Below are 19,909 nucleotides of genomic sequence, written 5' to 3'. Positions count from 1 at the left end.
AATTTTATACTATAATTTAATTTTATAAGGGAAAAATAAATAAATAAATCCCACATAAGGTATATGAAGTTACAAATAGGGTCTCAACTGCCTGTAATAATAAAATATGGGGCTCAATTGAACGAATAGTCTAAAAAGAGACTAAACTGACTAATTTAGTATAATACAGGGTAAACATAACGACTTTGGCCTTCCAAGGTTTCTTCTCCAGCGAGTCAGTAATATCTCTATTAAAACTCTTTTCCTTCTTCCAGCAGAACCAGACGCAGAAAACTCTTACAAAGAAAAAGAAAAAGAAAAAGAGAGAATGAGTAGAGGAAGCGGAGGTGGATATGATCGGCACATCACTATATTCTCCCCTGAAGGTCGCCTCTTTCAAGTCGGTATGTACTGTCTTCGATTACTGTTATTGAAATTTGCTCTCTCTCTCTCTCTCGGTTTTAATTGAATGGATATTGAGATTGTCCGTGCAGAGTATGCGTTCAAGGCAGTGAAGGCTGCTTCCACCACTTCCATTGGAGTTCGCGGCAGCGATTCTGTCTGTGTTGTTACTCAAAAGAAAGTTCCGGTGAGTCAATCACTCTTTTTCCTATTTTTATTTTTAATTTTATTAACTGCCTTGATCTAGGGTTTTTTTTTTTTTGCTAATTTTTTTTTGAATGAGGGATCAGGACAAGCTTTTGGATCAGACCAGTGTTTCTCACCTTTTCTCTATTACCAAGTTTCTTGGTCTTCTCGCCACCGGCATGACTGGTCTACTTCTTTTGCTTTCCTCCTTTCTTTCTTAGAGAAAAAAATAATAATTGTGGCATTCAAGTAATTGATAATATATATTGTTTTTCGGTTTCAGCATGATAAAAGGTTTCTTTTTGTGTGGATTTTTTAGCTGATGCAAGGAACTTAGTCCAACAAGCAAGGAATGAAGCGGCGGAGTTTAGGTTCAGATATGGGTATGAAATGCCTGTCGATGCATTAGCCAGATGGTATGTTTGTGTTTTTCATGATGCTAATACCTGTATTTGATTATGTTTGAGTTTTTCAATATGTGGGATGAATCCTTTTCTGTTTGGGTTACCAATAGCAAGTTTAGCTTTCATCTTAACTTTTCCTGCCACTAAGCTCATTCTCTAGTTTTAACTGACGACTTCTTTTCTAACCATGTTTGTTTTCCATCCGTATAATATTGAATTTTAATTTTTTCTGCATATGTAGGATCGCAGACAAATCACAAGTCTACACTCAGCATGCATATATGAGACCTCTTGGAGTTGGTATGGGCTCTTGTTTTTGTTTTTTGTTCTGTTTTAGTTCTTTAGATGATTCACATCTTCACGGCAATGTGCTATTTATAAGGTGTATCTGAGTGTTTTTTGTGGAAATTTATACATGCTAATTGATGCTGCTGGTCTTATTCTTACATTTATATATTTTGACACCTTTACCGTATCTTTTTCTGTGAAGTTGCTATGATTTTGGGTATTGATGAAGAGAATGGGCCTCAACTTTACAAGTGTGATCCAGCTGGACACTATTTTGGTCACAAGGTAATTGGCAAACTTGTTCATTTCTCGAAAATGCATTACATTATTGATGTTTTATTCTAAATGTGCTGTTTCTCTATTGTATAATGAAAGCATCTGTGAATCCCATGATCATATAACCAAAGAAACTTGGATGAAGTTGAGATAAATATTTCTATAAAGACATGCTTAAAGCTATATCCTCAGGATAAAAAATATCAGATAATTTAGCATGTATGCTTTTGAATTTCACATGACAATGTCTATTGCCTTTTTTGGTGATCTGTTTTTCAAGTACCCCACTCCCTAAAATTGAGCAACTTTTGTTTTTTGTTGTTTAGCTAGGTCAATTAATTTGCCTTCTAGGTATGTTTACTAGATTTGGCAGCCAATGAACAGTGCAGATATTACATTCATGAAACTAGCTGTTTTCATGATATGAACACTTAATGGTATATGATGCAACTCCTGAAATGATTGTTTTTGAATATGAGAAAATTTATTGATCGCATGTTGATTTATTTTAGCTTTGCATTGTACATAATTCTAAGGATGCGTTTTGCTTGAGAACGTAACTTTACACTCATGTTGCAGGCTACAAGTGCTGGATTGAAAGAACAAGAGGCTATCAATTTCCTGGAAAAGAAAATGAAAAATGACCCTTCTCTCTCCTACGAGGAAACTGTGCAGGTACTTATGCCTATTTCCTATTTCCTGGAAAGGACGTGCTGAAGGACTGTATATATTTGAACTTATGATTGGCCATGCATGTCAACTATTGCATGTTTATTTTCTTTTTCTGGGTTTGAATATGGTTTAGTATGCATGGAATTGTTTGGGCCATATAAAACGCACTACCCAACAACTTTTAATTTGTCCTCATGGTTTTAAGGAATTTCAAGGCCATAACTTTATAGGAGTGCTCACATGATTTTTGTTCTGCATAATTTGATTTCCTGGGCTATGAGAGGATTCTGAGTAGAGAACTAGAAAATAAATTAGAGGATAAATGTTACTGGTTTTTGTTGATTATTTCATGAATTGGTGCGAGGCTACTTTTAGATTATTTGTAATGGGGCTTTTGTTTTTTCCAGAAATAACATTTTATATAAGATGGTCCTAATACTGCATATTGGTTTTGTTGTGCAGACTGCTATTTCTGCTCTGCAATCTGTTCTTCAAGAGGATTTCAAGGCTACTGAGATAGAGGTTTGATGTCTCAGTTTTAACTTTCAGCTGTTAGTGATACTTCACCACTAATATTAAATGATCAAAATTAAATATCCTGTGAAGGCTGAAACTCAAAAAATAAAGAAACTTCAGTGTAATTTGTCTTATCGGACATGTGGCCTATGACTGATCTATGGCATTTCCATTTCTGTTAAGGTGGGTTTCCTGCTGTTGAGTTTCCAATATAATTCGGAATATGGGCCCAGTACCTTTTCCTTGCTTTTCCCAGTTGCCTATGAGATGCCCCTTGTGCAGTGTGTGCTACATATGCTGACCATTAGAATATGGCATGGAAATGCCGTTTAATCAATTTACCTGTACAAGTAAAATGGTTTATAACGGTCAGTGTTTGGTTTTTTGCCAGGTGGGAGTTGTGAGAACAGGTGATCGTATTTTCAGAGTGCTGTCCACTGAGGAAATTGATGAACATTTAACTGCCATTAGTGAACGTGACTGATTTATGGAGTAAACAGGGGCGCCTGGGGGAGATGGTTATGCTTTCATTTGAAGTTATCAAAACATAATTAATCTTGTATTTGGCAGGGAAAAGGAAGAGTGAGAAACGTTGTTTTGAATTGTATTCCCAGATTTCAGTTAAATTGCCAGAACATGTTCCATTATTGCCATTTCTGCAGGTGTCTCTGTCAGCTGTTTACCAAGAAATGATAATGGGCAAAATGGCTGCGGTTTAGAGAACCTTGTACTTGGTCTAAACTATTTGCATATGTAAGCTTGGGATTATTTGATATCTCGATTGCTTGGTGTTCTGTAGATGCCGGCTTGTTTATGGATCTTTGGAAATTTGCCAGTAGATAAATTTGCAGTTTGGTGTTTTCTTGCTGGGCCTAGTTGTTATCTCGGAAGTCAGCATGCTATGGCTCTGTTAATTAATCTGTCACCTGGGTTCTAGTGTAAACAACTAGTAAATATCAAAACTTATTTCAGGAGTCTATTTGTATCCATGTTTCGTGCATGTTCTTCAACGTGAGACTTCAAGGATTGGTTGAAGTCAATGGTGTTTTCCATTGAAATTTGGGGATAAACAACCATGGCATGGTGGGATGTTTGACTCTAGTTAGATGACAGTTGACAAAGACGATTACCCCAAGTTAGATCAAGTAACACGTGGTTGAACGGGAACCCCTGGAGCTGTGTATCCTGCAACCAGGAAACGAAGACCGTGTCCGTTTACCTGATCACCTAGCTGGGAATGCAATTAGCATTTCCCGGTTCTGGTCTCTGCCTGAGTGAAGCGTTTTCTCATCATGTATAAGGCCTGCTCCTGAGATCAAAAGGCTATCATTCACCGTTTTCAGCCGACGTTTCAATATCTTCAGCATAGCCATGCCACCATATTCGGAGGTCGATTAGAGTGCTCTAGCTCTTGCAATTTTATCGATTCCCTTGTGTGCCACAGATTTGATTGTCTTGTGCTTCTTGCTTAGCATAATGATGTTTTTTATATGTGACTTGGGTGCAGAAGTTTGGATTCAAAGCCCATTTTAAAGCTTATTTTGAGTCTGTTTGATCGATTACAAGTCACAAGCAGCTGCCAGAAGTTCTCTTGACCTGACTTGAAGGGTCTTGTGAAGTGGATGCATAAAATAAAAAAAGGCCATGCATAAAACTCTTGTTGTGTTTTAAAAGCTTTCATCTCTTAGCTTGATTCTTAATTGATGACAACTACTCTTAAGATCAATTTTTAAACACAACCTGAATATGACAACTGATTTATCATGTCATCTAACCTTAGTATTAGAGATCTATACTTAATTGTGACCTATTTAATGACTTGACTATCTATATACATACACCATCAACTATTTTTTTTTTTTTTAGATTAACGTGGGTGTCCGGACCAGCTTGCGCGCACCACGACTAATCCCACAGGCCCTGAAGTTAACGACCATGTAAGCCTCCAGTGGCCATCATATGAACAACCAAGGACTCGAACCTGAGAACACCGCAGAACTATCTTTTTTTTTTAAGTCTAGAAGAATTGGTATTGTACATTGACTCATATTTTCCTAAATATATCCCTTGTCTAACAACTCCATCACTTGTTTTTGCAACTCTTAGCTTCTTTAGGGACAAGTCTATAAGCTAATATATGTGGAAGACTATAACTCAAAATCAAATCAAATCAAATCAAATCAATCTAGTTATGGATATTTTGCATAGATGGCAATTCTTGAGGTAACTTTTCTAGGATTAAATATGCAAATTCTATTAGCATACCCTGTACTTCCTCCTTAAAGTTGTCAAAAACATTATCCTCCTCTTCAACAACCGTTCCACTACTAGGAACTATAGCATATATGTCAAAAACAAATTTTTTTTTTTTTTTCAATACTCATCTCCACCTTTTAAATTCTATATATTTCCTTGACACTTAAGGTTTATGTATTTTTTTTTTATTATCATTACTCTTCTCAAACTGATATAACCTACCTAACAGAGCGTGACACGCATCTATAAATATCACATCACACTAAAAACTATTAGAATATTTTTGTCCCATTGAAAAGAAAACAAGGCAGCATTTTTTGATAATTATGTTAGTGCTTTTATTCATCTATGTTAGCTTATATTGCTTGATATGATTTTTAGTTTTTAATTGAAGCTTTATTCATTATCTTCGCAAACATTATATTCTCAGGGCTACCACTAATTATAATTAAATTACATGCCTTGTCTTTGACAATGCACATAGAATGAAAGATATTAGTATGCCGCTAATCCTCTTCTAAATAACCCTTGAGCATTAACATAATATTTTTAATAACAATGGTAGTATTACCATCTCTATGAAAAATATCTCCATCACTGCCCAAGCCATCATCATACTTAGGATCCATATTTGTAGCTCTCTCTATCAGAAAATTATTTTTAGAAAGACTCTGTACTTTGCTAGATTTGATAGCCTAGTGTCCTAGTTCACCATATCTGAAATAATAAATTTTAAAGCCAAAACCTTGACCCGTCATATGATGATTTCTTGTGGGGAAGAGATGAGAGGTAGAGATATTCCTATTAGAGTCTCAAGAAATCTTTGTGTCACTAATTGTTGTTTTTTTTTTCATTTTCATTTTCCTTTTCTTCTTAGTTTGTTAATTTCTTGCTAAAACTCAACAATTTGCAAGAGAAGAAGATGAGTCTCGTTATGTATCTCAAGTTTTAGTGGCATGTCTTTTTGTTATTTAGGTTCAGGTTTAGTGCTAATTAAGGTTTAGTCTCCCCCCCTCCACCCATTCTTTTTTCTCCCCCTCTTCTTTTATCTTGGATGTTGTATAGCTTATCAATTAGCACTATATATATATAGTAGCAGTTTATTCTCCAGCGATGCCAAATACTTTTGGTTGATGGAATTTTTATAAATACAAATCCTTGAGAAAACATGAAGTTTGCTCAACGCTTCTGCTTTGTCTTCAACACAATTTTTTTTTTTTTTTGAGATAGTTTTGTATTTCAGCATTGGAATTTAGTAACAGAATATTAAGCCTATTGGCAATGCAATTTAATGTGTGGTATACTCCAGAGATTTTTTCCTGAAAAACTGTTAGCTTTACTTATGATCAATCTATTTGCTCATGGATTATGCAGAGCACTACCAATCTAGATCCTCTGGGATGGCAGCTAGTTATTCCCAGTGTGCATGGTCGTGCAGTCTTGCATTTTTTCTCTTTGTTGACCTCCTGCAAGGTTTATGCTTCCATTAGACTGTTCATGTTTTTCGTACAAGCCGACTAATCTGTGAAGAGTTGAGAATAATTCATAACCATAGAGAATAAAACTAGCATGTAATCATCAGGTTTTTTATTTCAATTGTTGTTGTTAAGCTCACTGCAAAGACTTATGATGTATGAACAAATTATCAGATGCTATTCTAGCTATTATACCAACTGATATAGAAACAAGCTATCAGTTGCTGCCAAAAACCTACAATAATAGTAGCGAGCAAATTTATTTTTTATATATCCACTAAATCATTGCATCTTTGTTGTAAACATAACAATCTTTTTTGTATGTTGGCTGCTCCACTATAGATCTATAATACTTTTCTATGGGCCTATTCATCATGGATTTCACTATCAGGGTTTTCACTTCAAGAGTAAGAGGATGCTTCTACATCAGCTCTTATGGTAGCTTAACCTAAGGAATGGAAATCAAAGAACAAGGAATACAATTTTTTTAAAAAAATCACAAAGCTACCCTGATTTACAGATTTGTTTCTAGATAATTATCTTTGTATGTCCTTAAAATAGGTTAACAACTCTCTTGAATTGCCTTAAACTGACCTTTATAAGATAGAAAAAATCAGAATTCTAATTCAAACAGGAAAATAACACAACCTGAAAATAAAGTAAAAAATCCTAAATTAACTAGGAAAATAACAAAACTAATAAAAACAACAATTTAGGTTTCTTATTTGAAGCCTTTTCTAAATTTGGCTGGTTATTACAAGCTAACCCTATAGAGGTAAATGTGTAAAATCTCTTAACTGAGTTAATTTAATCTTATTATCAGATAAAAAATTATGATGTTTTCAATCAAACAAGTCATTTAGCGGGACTAAATATGTTATTGAGTCTCTTTTTGTGCTGGGATTTGTTCATCTAGTCCAAATACATATATGCTTGCCTATCTACGTGGTCATAATACAATAATTCATAATACAATAATTCTATATGTAGTTGATCAGAACCTCCAACATCAGCTTCTTATTCAGATCAGGATTATCCATAGACAGGGTAACCCTTCGCACAGTCTATTTTTCATCGAAGAGCAGTCTGGTTTGAACCTAAGACAAAAATCATAGCTTGCTATTTTTTTTCCCATTTGACTGGATATGCATAGCTATATTTTTCTTGAGGAGACTCCATCCATGTCCACTCTGACTAGTGAGGAAAACATTGTGTGGCACAGCCACTGCAAAATTTCGGATAGAACAGGCTAAATCTTAAGACTCCATGATCACTTTGCACTCTAATCGCTGGACCTTCTATTCTTAAGAACATTGTCCTTGCTTGTTTAAAACAGGATAATCATATTTGTTTGTTATGATTTAGACAGCTATTTAACTGCTTCGCTGAAAGACGGGAATGGAATATGAACAGCTGAATTGCACCAAACAATTTTCCTACGCTGTGTTCTGTCATTCTCAGTAGTTCAAGAAGCGTTCTACTGCTCTCATCAGTGGCCAGTATGATGAGCCAGGTCCATCACCCTCTGATCTCCTGGAAGAGAAAATAAGCTTTATTGCACCAGCTGTGTGGATGCAACCCCTTCCACTACACGCTTCGGTGGCAGCAGCGCTGTACCATTCCATATGATATATTAAAATATCCAACACCTAAGGAAAAAAAATAAAAAATAAATAGAAAGCTAAAGAGCAATGGGTATGAAGAAATGGGATGATTGTGATAAGGTAGCATTGCAGACTCCCATTAGTGCAGTTTCTGTCATTTGACGACTCATGTGAGTGGGCTGGATGACTAAATGCACCGTCTTCAGTTTCTGTCATTTGACGACTCATGTGAGTTGGCTGGATGACTAAATGCACCGTCTTCTATATATATATATATAATTGAACACATGAATCATTGGGCCATATTCTTATTGGATTATGGAATCCATCATGAAATCCCATATTAAGATTATAATCTAATATATAATTCATATATACATATTCTTAAAGTTAAGCACATGCTATAAAACCTGCTCTAGAAAATAACTCGAGAAACAACTTAAATAATGCTACTAAACAAGCTCAAATCTCTTTCTTATTAAAATATTATCTTCTTTTTTTAATTTTTTTTATAAGATTTAATCAAGTTAATTAATTATTAAAAACCCAATTGACTCAACCCAACTCAACTCAAGTTTCTAGTCATGGTTTCTTTAACCTAACTTAGATTTAACAACTATAATTATATATACATTACCCATGCGTTGCTATAGTTTTTTTAAGATCTTTTTTATACATTTGAAAACCTCATTTTACTAATTAGATATATTATATGGTGAACGATTTATATTATAAAAGAATTCTTTTAAATAAAAAAATTAAGGATAAAATTTATACATATTTAGCTAGTGATGTCATAAATTTAATTTAATTTATAAATATAATATTTTTTAGTTACCAGTATAACTTTTTTCTTGATAATTTTAATTTAATTTAAATTACATTACTATTTTACAATTAGATTTTAATGAATATAAAATATTATGATGGCTATTATGAATTATAGTTTTGATTTTTTTCTTAAAAAAAATCATAATGTAATATATTTTCATTTAAAATATTTTTATTTTCAACACATTTTTTAATTATTTATCGAGAGAGCAAGAATAAATAACTAGGTATAGTTAAATGCGGTGATAACACAAACCATTAAAAACAAAAATCTAATAGGTTTAAGTTTTTCACTGTAGACCAAGACGCGTGGTAATACAGTTTTTTTGCAATGATTTACTAGTCATTATTATATTGATAAAAGACTAACTAATCTTTTAATTTTTTAAAAATAATAAAATAACTAAATTATTTTTAAAAATAACAACAACAAAATTTAAACTAGTGTCTAGGTTTTTTTTTTTTTTGTATTTTCACGTTTTAAAGTATTGTAAAATGACAAAAGCAAATTTTTTTTAACTTGCATCCATTAATTTTTTTGTATTTTTAGCCTGATTTTTTTGTTATATTATAATTGAATGAGGTATAATTTGGTAATTTAATAAATATAAATATTATTTTAAAAAAATATTATTGTCATGTGCATTGCAAATATTAACACGTAGGTAGTTGTTGTGCCATTTAAGCAACATACAAGAGGTTTTAAGCTATTAAACAATGGATTCTAAAGCAACATTCAAATCATCTTGACAACTTTTTCATCTCTAAGCAGAGAAGACTTTTGGTAGGATGCTTACGATCTTTTCTTTTTTTTTTCTTTCTCTTTATTTATTTTTGCATCTAACCCTTGAATTTTTCTTCTCTAAAAATTTTATTTTTTATTCTTTTTATTACTATTTTTTAAAAATAATTTATAAAATTAGAATATTTTTAAAATTTCAACTTCTAATTTTTTCATCTATTTTGGTCTTTATTCCTTTTATTACTATTTTTCTATGAGATAATTTTTTCAATTAATTTTTTTTAGGATTTCAACCTCTTTCATTTTCTTTCCTATCATACTTGATCATCATTTTTTTATTGCTGTTTTTTTAATTTGATAAATTTATTAAATTGATATTTTTTTATTTCATCTTTTAATATTAAATTAATTATAAACTAAGCTTATTGATTAGTATTTCACGGATTACAAGTTTTGAAGATTGACTCAAGTTTAGGATATTCATTTAGGTTTGTTTTTTTTTTCATCTTTTTTTTAAGCTCATGCTTTTTAAGTTTCATCCTTCAATATTTATTTGATTAAAGATTGGATTATGTTTTTGTTTATTTGTTTTTTATAGGATTTTTTTTGGATTTTAAAAATTACTTAAATCATCTCATTTTTTTTTATTTATCATTCTTTATTAAATTTAAATTTTTTTATATATCATAATCATTCTTTATTAAATTTAAATTTTTTTAAATTTTTTATATATCATGATATTTTGCTTAGTTTATTTTCTAAGTCGTTGCTTTAATAATATGTGTGATTTTTTTGATATGGTTGTACACTCTTTCATGATGGCTTTTGAATTATTTTAGCAGGCTCTTTTTGATAGTTAGACAGTTTCCACAGCAAAGCAACGATAAGTATTCAATACGTATCCAATGGACATTTCTTTTGTTTCCTTCCAAGTGTGATTTGATTGCTCATTTTCAATAGATAATTATTGTTATTTTTTATTTGCCGACATGTTTTTTAATTATATTTATTAAGTTATGTAAGCTTATTACACTCGGTCAAGCGATGACCAAGTATTATATCTTTCTTGTTTTTTTTTTTTTTTAAAGAATGTTTGATGGAATCCACGTTAGCCACATGTTTGAGTGTGTGTATGATTTGTTGGGAAGGCGCTAGCAATCCATGCTGTAGCTAGTGGTGGGGTGATGGCAACTGGAACTTGTAGTCTGATGGTGAGATTCCTGCCAAGTAGTTTATTGAAGGATTATTTTTCAAGGTTTTCGCCAGTGGCCTTTGCAGCCACTACTTGGACACAAAACCCACCTACTTCTACTTTCATGAATTTCCACTTCGTGACGTAGTTTTGATTATATATATATATATGATCTCACGTAATCCGCTATTCGGTCACCTCTACAAGCTACCAGTGTCTCCTCTGAATCGTGGTTAGGTCTCCACGGGTGAGGAAAAGGAAGGAATTTCGTTTGTGTCAACTGTTAGTAAATCTCTGAACTATTGAATGACACGAGACTCTGGTTGTATAAAAGCTATTCAGCTGAGAGGACACAGGCCATGTTCTCGTGCACGACACCATTGCTGGTTTTGTCAAAAAGTATTGTTATTTGTCACGTCCTTCTCAATCTGAGGCCATGTAGTCGTGGATATGGATTAACATCGTCATCATCATCCTCATCAAATCACTGTCACTGGTCAATGTATATTCTCATGCTCTGAACTTGTGACGGTCCCATGGCTGCTGATTACCCTTCCATTCTGGTGGCGGCGCAACCGGGGCCGGAACGACCCCGCCCATTTCCTCCTCATTACCAAAATCTGACTGCTCTCAGTCAATCAACCGCATCCACATGCTTCCAACTTAGGTCTTTCTTCACGTTTCTTTTTTTCTATTTTCACATATCAGCACTTTTTAAAAAAAGAAATATCACATTTTATAAAAGTCTAAAATGCAATATCTTATCGCTATTCAGAACGATCACTTTCAAGAAACAATATTAAGCGTGCAGGGAAGAGAAAAGGAAAAAAAAAAAAAAAAAACTCCATTGACATCAAAATTTCGATTACAATAGTATTGATATCATCAATAAGATAAATCTAACATATCAGAAAGGATCACGGATAATTAGCCGAGTATATTATACTTGGTGTCTAAAAATGATGGATGATATATATGTATATATTTAGTGGTGTTGTTTTCAGTTCTGTATTATCTATCAATTGCATGTTTAAATACATTTTGTTTGCTTTCCACTACAAACCTTGCAAGCAAGACAAGATGAAGCTTCTTTGAAATGTTGTGCATTGGTCCCATTGAAATGACCATGAAACTTCCAAGGCTTATACAGGCATTTTCTTTGTGGGGCAGATAGATTCAAATGTCATATTATTCATAATGACAATGGTTTTTACCCTGTCGGTATATATATATAAACTGCATTTATATTCATTTATTAAAAAAAAAGGGTTAGAAAATTGAAGTTCTACTCCTTCAGATCGAGAAATACATAAATTCGAAAACAAATTATTAATTTGTCTGCTCAGGGCACTGTGACCTGTGATCATCCGATGATCTGTCGGCTCAGGGCACTGTGTCTGGGGCTGAACATCCCAGATTCCAAGTCCCCTTGTGCATGCTCATGGCAGGCTGTGAAGTCACTACGAACTTTCTTTGTAATTCTTGTAGTTTTAGATTTATTGGAAGGTTCAATTAACCTTCTGCCAGGAAAATAAGATATTAGCCGTTCATCATTTCTTAAAGCACTATTTTTCTCCATCTTCAATTTGAACCAGTACTGGTATCTGATTAGTACACCCAAAATAAAATTATAATTTATCCTTAAAAACCTTTATGTTCTTTTTTAAAAAATATTTTTGAAAATATTTAATTTTTTTTTTATTTTTTTGATTTAAATTAATTGTTTTAATGTTTTTATATTGTTTTGACTCGTAATTATAAAAAATAATAAAATAAATTATTTTAATAAATTTTTAAATATTTTAAAAAATAACCATAATTATAATATTAAAGGTATTCATGACTGCCTGTTTCTTTATAATCTCAAATCATAATGTAACGTACAAATATTCCTATTTTTTTTTTTAGATTAATATAGGTGTTGGGACTAGCTTGCGCACATCACGATTAATCCCACGGTCCCTAAAATTAACGACTGTGTAATATTCCTACCTCTATTGATTAAAAACAAGCATGACTTGTCAACAGAAAGAAAAAAACAAATACGTGGTTTCTAGCTAAACTTTAATTATTCAGACTTGAGAGCCTCTAGAACAAGTCAAGCCGCATGACAATAAGAGTGAATTTTGTTTTCGTATTTTAAAAATGATTTTTAAAAAATTAAAATTAATTTATTTTATTTAAAATTAATTTTTTTATGTATTGTATTAAAAATAAATTTTAAAAAATAATTTTAAAAATAACTGTATATAAAAGCCAACAGTTTTAAACAAACGGCTGGTAAGCTTGGAGCCGTGTCAAATCAGGTAGGTGACAAAGACCTTTCCATCCGTCATTTCTCAGCAGTTTCCACAAGGAAAGGACGCTTGAGAAATAACATTGAACCTCTTCCTTACGTTATTACCTTCGCATCAGCCAAATGCCGTCACTTTGTGAATACTAATCCCATCAATTCTTTTCACGTTTACCATAAATATACCCCTCACGTTTCCTCTCTTTACGTAGCCATAATTTCCCTCATCCTGCCTGACTGTGTCTTGGTTGCAAGGCGACCTCATCATAGGTTACCATCTTTATTTTCAAGTACGTAAGCTAGGATCACTATAATGTGACAAACCTCCTCATTAAATGGCATTTATTTTTGTGGCTGGCAGTTTTTTCAAAGGAAACTGGGGGTTAAGGCTTATCCGCGAGGCGGCATGATGATACCAGAAGGTGCAGCTTCCGATTACCTGAGCTGGAGGTTGGCTGCGGAGACGCCTAACAATGTGAGTGCGTGGCGCACGGTCCCTTCTCAGTGCTTGACGTACGTTGAAGCTTACATGCTTGAAGGACAGTATGGCAGGGACCTTGACTTGATTGTTGACCAAGTTTTGAGTTATATTAATGAGATAGATCCCTCCAATGATGGCATGGATGCTTGGATCCTAGATGTTGACGACACCTGCATCTCTAATCTCATCTACTACAGGGAAAAGAGATATGGGTATGTGTGCATGGTCATATATGTTCTTTGTCCATTGGTATACGCTTATTAATCAGTGGTGTTTGTGTCCTGTCCTGTAGGTGTGATCCATTCGATCCAGCTGGTTTCGAGGCATGGGCATTAAAGGGAGGATGCCCAGCAATTCCTGCTGTTCTTGGATTGTTTAACAACCTAGTTCAAAATGGTTTTAAAGTATTCCTGATCACTGGCAGGGACCAGGAAACACTTGGCCAAGTCACTAGTGATAATCTGCATGATCAGGGCTTCATCGGCTATGAGCGACTAATCTTGAAGTAAGATGATATAATTAACCACACACTACGAAACCGGGTCGGAAAAATCTACATAATAAATATATTTTCAATGGGGCAAATGATTAACCTGAGTGGATATAGTTCTCTCTAGACTTGAACATAACATATATTCTCCTTCAAAATGATTACTAAATCGGAAATCACGTGGAAGGATACCTCATATACAGTGATTTGAGAACATAGCATATCAGGCTTCCTCGCCATATTTCCTCTCAATGATCACGTCTTTTAAATCTGCTTGTTTGCTATTATTTGTAATGTTGACTTTGCAGTTGATATGTTGAAGTTAATATCATGCCAATTAACCGTGCATATTTTCGGATGCCATTCGGATCAACACCAATGCAAGGACGCACTCCTGTTCCATCAGAATCATAGGCTAGGAAACCCCTTGATTAGCTCAATCTACAGTCAAGAAGCCTATCCAAATTGGAAAAGGAAACTAAGCCCACCACCACCTAATGCCAAAAACTTGCCTTTCCAAGAGAAGTTGTGTGGATGAGCCCTGGATGTTCAAATTCCATGCCGGCAGGATTGAATGGGAAACAGATATGTGCATGATTGAATGTCAGCATAATACAGAGTAATAACTCTGTTTAAATGGCTCATGATATACCCAAGATTCCTAATCCTTTTGATGTCTCAATCTCCACAGGACGGCAGGATTCAAAGGACAAAGCGCAATGGCATACAAGTCAGAAATAAGAAGGCGATTAGAAAAGGAAGGTTACAGGATATGGGGGAACGTTGGTGACCAATGGAGTGATCTGCAAGGAGAGTGTTTGGGGAACCGCAATTTCAAGCTACCAAATCCAATGTATTTTGTTCCCTGAGATTCAGTGGAATTCTTGTTGCAGTGTGTTTTCTCTGGAAATGATCACAAGATAAGACTTGTAGCATTATTATCATGCTCGCAAATGAAGCTAAACATAATCAAGTCAAATAAATGGCACAAGATTTTAGCAAATGAAGTTACTTTTATTAGCCTCTGAGCAGTATTCGAACACAGATTAGTGCTTCATGAATGATCAAACGTAATCATGATGAGAATATTAATCATGTTTTCAGATATTGCAAAAAACTCAAACTAGAAATCCCCGTAAGAAAGCCTAAAACCACAAATACATAAAGGTAAAACAAACAAACAAGGGGCACGGACTTTGGAATTAAATGAAGTTTTACCTGTCAAAACCAGTTTCGTGTTGAGAACAAAATGCCCTTGTATTTATATGGAGTATATAAATTCTGTATACAATGCCCTTGTATTTATATGGAGCATATAAGTTAAGCTAGGGGTGTTCATTTTCGGTTCGATTCGGTTTTTATCAAAATAAAATAATTAAATTGAAAAAAAAAATTTGAAAAAAAAATCGAAAACAAACTGGGATCGGGTCAAACCAACCGGTTTCAGTTCGGTTCGGTTTTTTAGGGAAAAACCGGTTCAAACTGGTTTGACTCGGTTTTCTGGTTTGACTTAGTTTGCTTGGTTTTGACTCGATTTTTTTCGATTTTGGCTCAGTTTTTCAGGTTTTGGCTCAGTTTTTTTGGTTTTTATCGGTTTGTGGTTCGGTTCGGTTCGGTTTTTTCGGTTTTTTGGTTATGAAACCGAACCGAACCGGTTGGTTTTTTCAAAATTTTAATCGATTTAATCGGTTTTTTTTTGTTCAATTTTTTCGGTTATTTTTTTTTCCAGTTTTTTCAGTTTTTTTGATCACCCCTAAGGTAAGTTATCCAATAAGTATTCTAAACACAAACATTTTCCTATCTCAACATTTGTTTTTTCAAAATTTTAATCGGTTTAATCGGTTTTTTTTTGTTCAATTTTTTTAGTTTTTTTTTTTTTAGTTTTTTTGATCAACCCTAAGGTAAGTTATCCAATAAGTATTCTAAACACAAACATTTTCCTATCTCAACATTTATAACTTTTTTGCTGTGTTGAGAGATCAGAATCTCCTACTTAGAATAGAAGATACATAAATATTAGCTTTTTTAATGTAATTATTTTTTCTATTTAAAATAGAAGGTCTGCGGAGTTTTTTTTTTTTTTTATTGTAAAGCAATCACCTTGTATAAATATATGATACGGTATCAATAATGTATCACTGCATTGAATTCAATCTCTTCTTTATTTATTTACATTGTATTAGAGCGGGACTAGAACCCTATAACTTCTTTACACCCCTAATCTCTTGTGTAGCTTCCTTTCTCATTCAGCTATCATGACTAACCAAGAAAGTTCTATCATTGGCAAGAAAATTACCGATCCCGGCAAACCAAACCCATAAATTTTTGCAAAACTTTCAAAAACAAATCTCTCAAATCCATACTTCACTTATCATTCAGATTATCCAGGCTTGATCTTGATTTCTAAACCCCTGAATGGGGATAATTATTCAACTTGGAAAAGTACTACAACTCTAGTTTTAAATTCCAAGAAGAAGTTGTGTTTTGTTAATGGCTTAATCAGAATCCTTTCAGAGGAGACTGATCATGAAGGTTATGCCGTATGATCTAGATGTAACGATATGGTTCACTCATGGATCATCAACACTATCATTCCGAAGATCTCAGATAGTGTGATTTACTACTCTATAGCTCAAGAAGTTTGAGAAGATCTTTATGATCGATTCTCTCAAAGTAATGCACCTCGCATCTTTGAGATTCAACAAGATAATGCTTGTCTTCAACAAGACTAATTTCCTATCTCAGCCTATTATACAAAATTGAAGGGCCTGTGGGATGAATTAGCCTCCTACAATGATACAATCCATGGAGCACACAAGATCAACAAAGATTAATGCAGTTTCTGATGGAGTTGAATGATTCTTACAGTGCTATTCATGGACAAATTCTCTTAATTTATCCATTCCCAACTGTTCGTTAAGCCAATTCCTCCGTCTTTCAAGAAGAGAAGCAATGTCTCTTAAGCTCAATACATACTGTAAATGACTCTGTTGATAGAGCTACCATGATCATCCGTAGCAACAGTGGCAAGACCACCCCATTAATAGGTATAGGAAGACCTGAACTTTCTTATCAATCATATGAGACGTATGACTTTCGATCGCAACTAGAGACTTTCACATGAAGACCTGACCAAGATAAATAATGTTTTAGCTTTAGAAGGGGACATCCTTTTTATTCCCACTGTGGAGAACCAGACCACTAGGTTCAAACATGTTATGAGCTGTATAGGTATCCAGCTAGCCATCCTAATACGAGGCATAATTCAGGTTCAAAGTGTTTTGGCAACAATAAATCTGTAGCTAATCATGTGTTAGAGGATTTTTCTAAAAAAGATAGAAAATCAGTGGTTGGCATCTTAGAGACTTAATTGAAGCAGCTCTTATCACTTCTTAATGATAAAAATGAAGAACCTAGCTCCTAAGCACATGCCGTAACAAAGCCAGGTTTGTTTAAAATCACTTCTCGCAGTTGGATTATTGACAGCAGGGCGACATATCATATTTTCTCTTTATTAAAATTACTTTTACGTACAGATAAAAATTATTCTTTGCCTTTTGTTTTACTGCCTAAAGGCCAAAAGGCCAAAATCTTTACCAAAGGATCACTGCCTCTGAATTCTATTTATTATCTCCATAATATGCTTTGTGTACCTACCTTCAAAGTTGATTTGATGTCAGTAAATCGTTTGACAAAAGGACTGAATTGCTTAATAATATTTTTTTTAACCAAAGCCCCCCTGCCTCTGAATTCTATTTATTATCTCTATAATATGCTTTGTGTACCTACCTTCAAAGTTGATTTGATGTCAGTAAATCGTTTGACAAAAGGACTGAATTGCTTAATAATATTTTTTACTTATTGGTGTATTTTGCAGGATCTAGCTACGATGAGGACGATTGGTTAAGGTAAACAACATGACGAACTATACTACTTGGTGACATTAGCAACGAAGACATCTATGATCAACTCCAACTCACCAAAAAACCTACCAGCCTGCAATACCACCATCTCATCAACCAATCTTTGGCATAATCGCCTTGACCATATATCACCTCATCGCTTTAATTTAATTGCCAAGAATTTTTTAAATTTTGTTGATGAATTCCATAATGTGTGCCCTACTTGTTCGTTGGCTAAACAAAGTCATTTACCTATCACTCTTATTGTTATTTCTTTTATAAAACCCTTCAAAAAAATCCATTGTGACATTTGGGGTCGTTACCGACACCTTTTTATTTCTGGTGCTTTTTATTTCCTTATTGTCATTGATGATTATACACGTTTCATATGGATTTTTTTAATGAGACAAAAATAAAACACAATCACTCTTAAAATGTTTTTTTAGCTATGTTCATTCTCAATTTGACTCTCACATTAAGATTTTTCAAAGAGACAATGATGGTGAATCTCTTTTACTCCGTTTTTTTTTTAAACACACTGGTGTTATCTTTTAACATTTTTGTGTTTACACGCCCCAATAAAATAGGGTTGTGGAACACAAACATCATCACATCTTATAGGTAGCCCAAGCTTTAAAATTTTGGGGAGAATGTGCACTTACTGCAATACACATCATCAATCAACTCCCCTTTTCCACCATTTCTTTCAAAACTCCTTTCAAACTTCTCTACTCCAAACCACCTTCTTTTTCCTATATTCATGTCTTTAGTTGTTTAGCTTATGCTACCAATGTTCATCCTTCTTACAAATTTGACAATCGTTCCATGCCCTCAGTTTTTATTAGATATCTCATCTGTCAAAAAGCATATAAATTATTCGATTTATCAACATAATTTTTTTTCACCAATCGCGATATGCGATTTCATGAACATATTTTTCCATATGCTTCTGTCCAACCCAAATCCACCTTCTCTCCTCCACACACACCTTCTAGTCCTATTCCCCTTATATCCCATAACACAAAGTCCTTTGATTTTGATTCATCCACCTTACCTACATCCACTTTCCCTCCCATACTAACTTCAGTTTCCCTTTCACCTATACCTTTGTCCTTTGTTCCCACTGATTCAGCTTCAACCACACCTATCATCGATCCACCATCTCCGCAACCTTTGTCCACTCTTCACACCTACACATGCCACCCTAAAACTTTCACCCCATCTGTGCCATTTACCAACCTAACTGATCATCAAGACGCATCTCAACTCACCTTCTCTGCCCCTCCTTCATTACCACCTGATTAGCCTCACCTACACCCCCACCTTTCTCTCACCGATCAGTCTCCTTAACCCACATCTGATGCCACTCTTCTTCGTTGCTCTAGCCAACACACTATCCCGTCAACCAAGCCTCATAATTACTTCTGCTCTAATATTTACTCCCATCAATCGGCCTCCTTACTACTAATTCGACTAAAGGTACATGTTATCCACTAGCTAATTTTATTTCTTATCACCGCTATACCTTTATAAATCAATCTTTTATTGCTCAGCTCCATACTATAACATAACCTAAATACTATTCTGAAGCTGTTGCTCACCCTGTATAACAGGAAGCTATATATACTGAATTGTAGGCTCTTCAGGAAAATGGTACTTGGTCCCTCACACCACTCTCGGCTGGTAAATCACTAATTGGTTATAGATGAATGTATAAAATTAAACATTGTTTCGATGGTTCTATCAAGCGCTACAAAGCATGCCTAGTCACCAAGGGGTTCACACAACTAGAAGGTGTGGACTTTCACGATACCTTCTCTCCCACGGCTAAAATCATCACTATTCGCTTTTTACTTGCCTTGGCTAAATCTTGTGATTGGTTTCTTTACCAACTGGACTTCCACAATACTTTCCTCTATA

At 34.0% G+C, this 19,909-nt stretch overlaps 2 protein-coding genes across 5 annotated transcripts; both read left to right on the top strand.

The window, feature by feature from the left end:
- Window positions 1-215: 215 nt before the first annotated feature.
- Window positions 216-3,521, top strand: LOC105121837 (proteasome subunit alpha type-6-like). The gene is made up of 9 exons (XM_011020662.1): window positions 216-383; window positions 474-568; window positions 672-753; window positions 887-983; window positions 1,213-1,271; window positions 1,462-1,544; window positions 2,115-2,210; window positions 2,670-2,729; window positions 3,115-3,521. Exons 1-9 carry the CDS (start codon window positions 308-310, stop codon window positions 3,205-3,207), a joined length of 741 nt encoding a protein of 246 aa, XP_011018964.1. The 5' UTR covers window positions 216-307; the 3' UTR covers window positions 3,208-3,521.
- A 9,745-nt stretch (window positions 3,522-13,266) lies between these two features.
- Window positions 13,267-15,104, top strand: LOC105121836 (acid phosphatase 1-like). Of its 4 annotated transcripts, none has more exons than XM_011020659.1 (4): window positions 13,267-13,381; window positions 13,476-13,809; window positions 13,890-14,102; window positions 14,779-15,104. In XM_011020659.1, exons 2-4 carry the CDS (start codon window positions 13,523-13,525, stop codon window positions 14,954-14,956), a joined length of 678 nt encoding a protein of 225 aa, XP_011018961.1. In that variant the 5' UTR covers window positions 13,267-13,381; window positions 13,476-13,522; the 3' UTR covers window positions 14,957-15,104. The 4 variants fall into 4 exon arrangements, with proteins under 4 accessions (XP_011018961.1, XP_011018960.1, XP_011018959.1 ...); XM_011020658.1 differs by having other exon boundaries at window positions 13,267-13,386; window positions 13,478-13,809; XM_011020657.1 differs by having other exon boundaries at window positions 13,267-13,809.
- Window positions 15,105-19,909: the final 4,805 nt, after the last annotated feature.

This window comes from Populus euphratica, unplaced genomic scaffold (assembly GCF_000495115.2).
Source record: "Populus euphratica unplaced genomic scaffold, PopEup_1.0 scaffold46.1, whole genome shotgun sequence".
Classification (NCBI taxonomy): Eukaryota; Viridiplantae; Streptophyta; class Magnoliopsida; order Malpighiales; family Salicaceae; genus Populus; species Populus euphratica.
This window is presented reverse-complemented; position numbering and strand designations above follow the sequence as displayed.